Below are 8,313 nucleotides of genomic sequence, written 5' to 3'. Positions count from 1 at the left end.
TGTCATTGCTCCACTGGAGCAGCCGGGCAAACTGCTGGCATCCTCCAGGGCAGGACTGGGGCAAACCCACTTGGTTTTTGCAATGAGCTGTCCTGCAGCAGGATTAATGCCGTACCGAGATGTGCCCAGCGGCACTGGGGACTGTAGGGATGGCCAGGATCCGGCCATTCTGCACCTTTATCTGTTTCCACGGCGACAATTAGCCAAGAGGGATGGGGAGGATGGCATGGACCAAACGTGGGCACAGCGCTCTACACTCGCGTGCTGCCCGCTCATGTGTGAGCGCTGACATTTTGGGTCCGGAGCCACCTGTCACTAGAGATTGACCGCCCAGCTCGGGACAAGTGTTGTGCACAGCTCCCGTCTTCCAGCAAAGCCGATTTGCCCCAACCAAAGTCCTGGGGTGTAAGGCCAGTGATCCGCAGCTTTCGGGCTCCCAGCGCTCCAGAGAGGACTCAGCCCCAGTGTCCCTCATGCTGGGGACATGCGCGGTCCTGATTGCAGGGAGCTGAGTCCCAGAGCAGTTTGGTGCAGTGGGAATGGTGTAAATGGAATTTTCCAGGGGAAATCTGGCCCTTGCATAATAGACAGCTCCTTCCCAAGACTCTGCAAACCCTGAGCGTACCCCAAAATGGTTTGGGGGACCCCAGCCCAAGGCAAAACATTAAGCACAAGCTTCTACTGGAGGAGATTTGTCCTTTTTCCTTTTAATTAAATTGTCTGAGGAAGCCAAGACACAGACAGAAAGAGACCGAGACTGTAAATAGTATAGAAAAAAAACCCCAAAGAGCGCGAGAAAACTGATTGATGGAGGTGTAAATGCCAGGTGGAGCCGTACGGAGAAAGAGGAGGCGGAGGAAGAGGCTGGTGAAGCTTCACGTTAGCTCCAGGATCACTGTTAGGGTGAGCGCCAAAACTAGTCTGAAGCCGCAGTGGCCGGTGAGTGAACCTAGGCAGGAGGAGAAAAGGGGTGAGGAGTCCAGGAAGTCGCATCTTGTCACTTGGGTTCAAAGCAACATGGGGTCACCATCTATTCTGGGGGGAAGATCAATCTCCTAAGCTTGCCATGGAGCTTCTGTGGGTCGGGCAGCAGGTCAGGGATGATGTGGGGAGCATCCATGGGGCCCCTTTTGGTGCAAGGACGTTTCCATTGCCAAGGACAAGGGCTTGGGGCAATGAAGGAGAAACGGGCAAGGGCTTGGGGAAACATAAGGTGAGATTTTCAAGGGCTTGAAGGGATGCAAGGTGAAGTAGGCAAGGACTTGGGACTATGAAAGATGAGACATTCAGGGGTTTAGGACAAAGTAAGAAGTTAAAGGGCTTGGGGCAATGCAAGGAGAGATAGTCAAAGGCTCACAACCATGCAAGGAGAGATGCTCTCTGCATTGTCCCTCCCTCTCTGGAGGGGCCAGATCAAAATACTGGTGCCACCACCACTCACCATTGGAGTCTTCTGTTCCTCTGGGAATATTTGGGTTTTCTAATTGGAAAGAAACAGGAGAGAAACAGTTTACTGGGGGGAAGAGGGTGTGAGCGAGCATTTATGGAGGGAACTCCACGGTGGTGCCATACCAAAAACGATGAGCCGGGTGTGGGTGTCGGTGGAGCCCAGGGGGTTCTGGGCAGTGCAGCGGTACATGGAGCCGTTGAGTTCAGCTGGCACTCGCTCCAGCACCAGCTCCTTGCCATCATGCTCGGCACTGCCATCGAGGAGCCGGCTCCCCACCCGTGTCCAGGTGAAGAGAGGCTCAGGGAAGACTTCATTCTGCAGGGAGATGCGGAGCTTTGAGATGAACGTATGTGGCAAGCAAACCCTGTCTCGTGCCTGGAGCAAGGACAAGGCACAGCCAAAACACCCAGGATGCACCAATATAGGGACCATAATGCAATCCAAGGCCACCAAGCCAACCCCAAAAGTGATGGTACAGCTGTCAGGTTGTCTGTTGACATAGCATCACCCCACAGCCGTGGGGATGGATGGGGATGCTGACCTGGAAGCCCTGCACCAGGATGCGCACAGTGTCTCCGACGCGGGCTCTTGTCGGGGTCATAGTGATCTTCGGGCCCTTGGGAGCAACTGCAAGGGAAGGGGACAAGAATGGACTTCAGCTGCGCCCAGCATTCCCAGTGCTGCTGAGTGCCCTTGGCTGGGGTTCGATGAACGATTGTGGTGAAGAGGTGGCTGATGGCTTGGTGACTGATGGACAGGCTGACGGACATCCAAATGACTGGAAGGTAGGCAAGGACCCCACAGGCAGATGAATGGAAAGACTGATAGACAACTGATGGGATGCACTGACGGTGAAGGACATATTTGGGTACTGAAGCAAGTAGTTGGTCTTGGTTTCAATGAGGCTTCTATCGAGGGTCTATATAGTGTGTGTGTGTATATTATTTAGATATAAGGAAGGGGTTAATGCGGGATGTGCTGTGATGATACCAAAAACCTGAGTGTGGATGGTGGTGGTGGTGGGACACCCAGTGAGGTCCGTGGACTGCAGGCATCTTAGGCGATGAGGAGGGCTGTGGATTTGTGGGGGGCAATGTGAGGTGAGCTTTGCCATTACAGGTATTGGAGCTACTGGGGATGAAGTAATGAGCCATGAAGGTCTGGGCCTCATGGGCCGCCCCAGACAGTGGATATCCAAGCCTGATGAGCTGCAGAAGGCGTGAGAAAACACAGGACTTGTCTGTTATTTTTTTTTGCCTGGTTGTACGCTGGGAGAGAGTTGTAATGCTCAGCAGGGAGGAACAGATAATGGAGAGCCTTCTATTAGCAAGAGAGCTCCTGCCCTCCTCATTGACTGCCAACCTCCCGTTGACCTCCTCATTGCCGCCAACCTCCCACTAATTGAGGCAGTTTATGAGCTGAAGGAAAAGGGACAGAACCCCAGCACTGAGAAGCTTGTGCACAATGAAGCCTGAGCCAAAGATGAGTGGAAAGCCAACGAGGTGAAGCTCTCCAGGAGATGGTGCATCATTGCCGATGCAGCAAGCCAAGTGCCCTACTTGGCCAGGAGCAAAGCCCAGTCTTCTACTCCCAGCTCGAGGGGAGGAAGGCTGGAGCAGCCTACCTGGAGGGTGCCCTGAAGCTCAACCTCTTCTGATGGGAAGCCAGGAGAAGGGTGAGGAGCCTCAGCCAGCTGGACTACTTGAACAGCCAAGGTGGGGCACAAGTGAGGGCCCCCACTAACTACTCTGTTCACCAGCCTCTGTGATTACTTGGGGAGTTTCTGCTCTTCTAGGGTCCTGAGCATTCTGGAAGCCAACAGCACAGCCCTGGTCTTAATCCCACCACCCTATCACAGATGGGGCCTCATCAGCCTCACAGGCTGCTCCTATGCAGCGGCCAGCCTGGCCTCACCAGCAGTCCCCACTGGGGTGAGTTGGGTGGTGACAGACAAGGCTGATGACCATCAACAGTCTTTGGGTCTCCTGGGAGGTGATGTCACTATGGGATGGTGTTCTATCCAGCTCCAACATGACCCCAGTCTGAAGAAGCACCTCCATCCCATCCCCTACCCATAGGAGGTAACATGAAGGGGGTCACCCAACTTCCTCACTTGCCCTACAGGCAACCAAGGCGAAGACCCACCTAACAGCAGGTCGCACAACAGAGTCCCCACCCCAAGCTTTAACACCCCTGTCCCTGCTCAGCCTACGCCCAGCGCAGCCCTGGCTGCCCCCAGCCCAGCCCCTCCTTGTCCCTCCTTTCCTGGTCCTACACCTCCCCATCGCATCCAAACACCCACCCCCCACTCACTGAGGGCGCTTCTCCCAGCCCAGCTCCTCTCAAGATCCTTGTTTCCTCCCTGCTCTGACATCGCTGCCTTGCTCTGGTGCCCAAGAACCTCAAATCACCCCCTACCAGCCCCACACATCATCCCAACCCCTCCCCACCGGATTCCACAGCCACCCCTCAATCCCTGCCCTATATCAACCCACCAAACCCCCTTTTTTAGGGCCAGGGCTTGCTCCCCTTCATGGGGCACCATGAGGCTGTGAGGACTAGGGGGGCAGCAGCCCCACAGCCTCCTCCCCCATGCACGAGGGGCTCTGCACCCCACGGACCCCAAAGACAATCCCTCCCAAGCACCCCTAGCGCCCACACCCACCTCTAGCTCACCTTAAACCTGCCCTTTCCCTCCTGCCCCTTGCACTCCGTCCTACCCCCCACAGACCCCTTGTTCTGTCACCCTGAAAATACATAGCGACCCCCTTCTCTCTCCTGATGGCCCCTCAAACCCTGCTGCCCCCCCAAACCCTGCTGCCCCCACCTCTACTTGTGCAGAGCCCGGGCATCGCCTCCTCCTATCATTGTGCCACCCTACGTGGCACCCGGCTTTAACCCAGAGTGCCTGGAGATCCCCCAAAGAAAAGAAGAAAAGCAAAAATACAATAAAATGCAGGAATTGGAGGGGGGGTGAAAGGCAATAAAAGCACAAAAAAAATCACAAAAAGTTTCAAAAATGTGCAACAAAATGGCAAGAAACCCTGCGAAATAACAGCAAAAAAGTGCAATGAAAAAGCTAAAATATGCAAAAAGATTTGCAAACATTCATGAAAAATAGCAAGAGTTCTTGCAAAAAAAGTGCAAAAAAGATAAAAAAGCCCAGAATTGCAAAAAAAACCGCAGAAAAGACAAGAAACCTTGCAAATTAAGAAAAAAGCAAAAGGAAGTAAAAGGGTAAAAGAGCGCAAAATTTGAAAAAAAAATCATAAAAATGGCAAGAAACCTTGCAAAATAATACAAAATCAAAAGAAAGTGAATAAAAAGGCTAAAAAAAGGGGGAAAAATACCCCCACGATTGCAAAAACGTAGTAAGAAACCTTGAAAAATAAAAAAAAGGCCAAAAAAAAAGAGTAAAAAGTGCAAAAATCATCGCAGCAGCCTGTGAAGCCGCCGGCCGCGCTTACCGAGCGTCACCTCGGACTGCATGGGCATGGAGAGTGCCGGGTGCTTGACCTCGCAGCTGAAAAGCGCCTCGTTGTCGATCTGGGGGTTGAGGGTCCAGGTGAGGGTGGCCCGCGCCTCCACCGTGCCGTCGCTGACGGGCGCGTGCGTGTGGCGGAAGTAGTAGATGGGCTCCGCCACGTGCACCCATCGTGGGAACTCCCGGCTCACCACCGTCTCGGGGATGGTTTCGGTGACAGAGCCCCGCTCGGCTGCCAGCCCCTGCGGCGGGTCGGCCGTGGCCTGGGCTTGGCCACCTCCCACTTCTCCTTCGGCCGCCAGGGATTTGGGCACCTTGGTGTCATCCAGGTCGCGGTGGAGGAGGTTGCGGGGTGCCCAGCTCCCGGCGCCGGCCGGCGGCTCCGGCAGAGGGGTGGCCTCGATGGGCTCCCCGTCCCGCTTGAAGTAAACCTGCATGGGGACAAAAGGGACGGTGAGCCCAGCAGGGACAGCCACCACCCCAGACATAGAATCATGGGCTGGAAGGGACCTCAAAGCTCATCCAGTCCCACCCCTGCCATGAACAGGGAAACCTCCCACTGCATCAGGGGCTCCAAGCCCCATCCAACCTGGCCTTGAACCCCTCCAGGGATGGGGCAGCCACCCCTGCTCTGGGCAGCCTGGGCCAGGGCCTCCCCACCTTCATTGTGAAGAATTTCTTCCTAATGTCTTATCTCCAACATCCCATCTCCTTGAGTAGCTTTGCATGGAGAATGTTCTCAAGGTCCACATAGAAAGATGCTACAGGGGGAGATATTTGCCTTATCTCACCTCCAAAAGCAGCACAATTATATGTGTTTTATACTTACATTTTTATGTTTGCTTGATATATATATACACACAAAAGATATCAAAAGCAGCGTGGCTAGCAGGGCAAGGGAGGGGATTCTGACCCTCTACTCTTCTCTTGTGAGACCCCATCTGAAGTCTTGTGTCCAATTCTGGAATCCCCAACATGAGAAGGAGATGGAACTGTTGGAGCGAGTCCAGAGGAGGCCACAGAGATGATCCGAGAGCTGAAGCGCCTCCCACATGAGGACAGGCTGAGAGAGTTGGGCTTGTTCAGTCTGGAGAAGAGAAGGCTGTGGGGAGACTTTAGAGCAGCTTCCAGGGCTGAAAGGGGCTCCAGGAAAGCAGGGAAGGGACGATTTACAAGGGCATGGAGTGATAGGACGAGGGAGAATGGCTTTAAAGTGGAAAGGGGAAGATTTAGATTGGATATTAGGAAGAAATGCTTCTCAATGAGGGTGGGGAGGCCCTGGCCCAGGTTGCCCAGAGCAGTGGTGGCTGCCCCATCCCTGGAGGGGTTCACGGCCAGGTTGGATGGGGCTTGGAGCCCCTGATCCAGTGGGAGGTGTCCCTGCCCGTGGCAGGGGTGGGACTGGATGGGCTTTGAGGTCCCTTCCAACTGAAAGCATTCTATGATTCTAAGATAACCCCCTCCGGAGGCTCACCAGAGGGGCAGGTTTGCCACCAGAGACCACACACACAAGGGTGAAGTTCTGCGCCTGGTAGCGGCTGAAGGGCGCTGGTGTGTCAGCAGCAATCACCGAGATGGACGTTGGAGGAGCTGCCAGGGAGCACAGCCAGGGTGTCAGCATGGCAAACTCAACATCCATCTATCCCCATTCTCATTCCCATGCTCCCTGTCATCCCCATCCCTGTCCCCATTCACCGTGTCATCCCCATCCTCAACCCTGTCCCATCCCCATGTTCTTCCCCATACTTGGCCCCACCTTATTCCCTATCCTTGTCTCCATCACCATCCTCAACCTCTTCCCACTCCTGACCTTATCTTCATCCTCATCCCCATCCTCACCCTTGTCCCTCTCCCCATCCCCACCCACACCCTTTCCTCACCAACCCTATCCCTGCCCCCATCCCCACCTTCATCTCTGCCCCTGTCCCCATCTGTGTCCCCCTCCCCATCCTCATCCTGATCCTCGTCCCCCTGGCCCCATCATCTCCAGCTCTGCTTCCACTACCATTCCCATCTCTGCCCTGATCCTCATCCTCATCTTTGTCCCCACCCTTATCCTCATCCCTGCTCCCACCTTCATCCCCATCCCTGCCCTGATCCTCATCCTCATCTTTGTCCCCACCCTCATCCTCTTCCCTACTCCCATCTTCATCCCCATCCCTGCCCTGATCCTCATCCTCATCTTCATCCCCACCCTTATCCTCATCCCTACACCAATCTCCATCCCCATCCCTGCCCTGATCTGTATCCCCTTCCCCTCCCCTGCCCCCATCCCCATCTTCATCCCCAACCCCGTCCCCACCCTCATCCTTGTTCCCATCCCCATCCTTGTCCCTGTCTCCATCCTCATTCCCATCCCTGTCCCTGTCTCCATCCGTGAGGACGTGAAAAAGAGCTGAACCCCCACTGTCCTCCCACCGCGGGCCCCTGCAGCCGCTTCCCCCCGCCCTGCACCGCTGGGGGCTGCACTCACCCATCACATTGAGGAATACGTTCCCAGAAGCCAGGACCACTTTCTCCCGTGTGGCTCGGTCGTAAATCCCCACGTGACACTCATAGGGACCGTTGTCTGAAATGCGAACCTCGGGGAGGCTGGGGAGGAGACACAGAGCTCATCGCTTGCTCCCTCCTCCATCCCAAGCCCGTTTTCCCAGGGATGCAGTGGTTGGCATCCGGATATCGAGGCGTCGGATGGGGTTGCTTTCACCAGCAACGAGGATCAATAAACTATTAATAACTGTAAAGGCTGCAGGAGAAAGCTGTGTAATGCGGTTTAGCAGCTGGAGTTTACTGGCACTGACAGCTCCTCGGGAGGGTAAGTAATTGCATTATTGAAAGGAGAAGCGTACGGGAGGTAAAGGCACCACTGAAAGCAAAAACCCACGAAGCGTGGACGTTAAACACCTGCAAAACACCGATGTGAAAGGCTCTGCACCAGCCGTTACAGCCCGCTTGGGCGAAGCACCAGCTGTAGCAAAGCATGGTGGATAAAAAGCATCATAAGCCCAAACTCCAAGCAAAGGCAGAGCATGCTCTGATCGAGACAGTACCCAGATTCTTTAGGTAGATATTAAAAAAAACAGGAAAGGAAGAGATGTGCCAAAGAATCGGTGCTGATGGAGGAGGAAAGGTTTGTGCTGGCTGCAAAGGAGCCCCTTTGCTGACCGGCAGCATCATCCCATTTCACCAGCCAGCAGCATCCTGCCTTGCCGACCAGGAGTATCCCCACCTTGCCAGTCAGCAGCAGCCCATTTCACAAATCAGTTGCATCATCCCACCATGCCGGCCAGCAGCATCCTACCTCACTAGCCACCAGCATCCCACCGTGCTGACCGGCAGCATCCCACCATGCCGGCCACCAGCATCCTACCTCACTAGC

At 54.8% G+C, this 8,313-nt stretch overlaps 1 protein-coding gene across 1 annotated transcript in view; it reads right to left on the bottom strand.

Annotated features, from left to right (window-relative positions):
* Window positions 1-686: 686 nt before the first annotated feature.
* IGSF21 (immunoglobin superfamily member 21) overlaps window positions 687-8,313 on the bottom strand; it is a 48,709-nt gene continuing 41,082 nt past the window's right edge. Inside the window, exons 4-10 of the mRNA XM_069874458.1 lie at window positions 7,408-7,526; window positions 6,409-6,524; window positions 4,918-5,365; window positions 1,992-2,077; window positions 1,573-1,765; window positions 1,442-1,480; window positions 687-949 (exon numbers count right to left, since the gene is read on the bottom strand). Of these exons, the coding sequence (XP_069730559.1) occupies window positions 876-949; window positions 1,442-1,480; window positions 1,573-1,765; window positions 1,992-2,077; window positions 4,918-5,365; window positions 6,409-6,524; window positions 7,408-7,526 (1,075 nt within the window). The 3' untranslated portion in view covers window positions 687-875. The remainder of the gene's footprint in view (window positions 950-1,441; window positions 1,481-1,572; window positions 1,766-1,991; window positions 2,078-4,917; window positions 5,366-6,408; window positions 6,525-7,407; window positions 7,527-8,313) is intronic.

This window comes from Phaenicophaeus curvirostris, chromosome 22 (assembly GCF_032191515.1).
Source record: "Phaenicophaeus curvirostris isolate KB17595 chromosome 22, BPBGC_Pcur_1.0, whole genome shotgun sequence".
In the NCBI taxonomy this organism is placed as follows: domain Eukaryota; kingdom Metazoa; phylum Chordata; class Aves; order Cuculiformes; family Cuculidae; genus Phaenicophaeus; species Phaenicophaeus curvirostris.
This window is presented reverse-complemented; position numbering and strand designations above follow the sequence as displayed.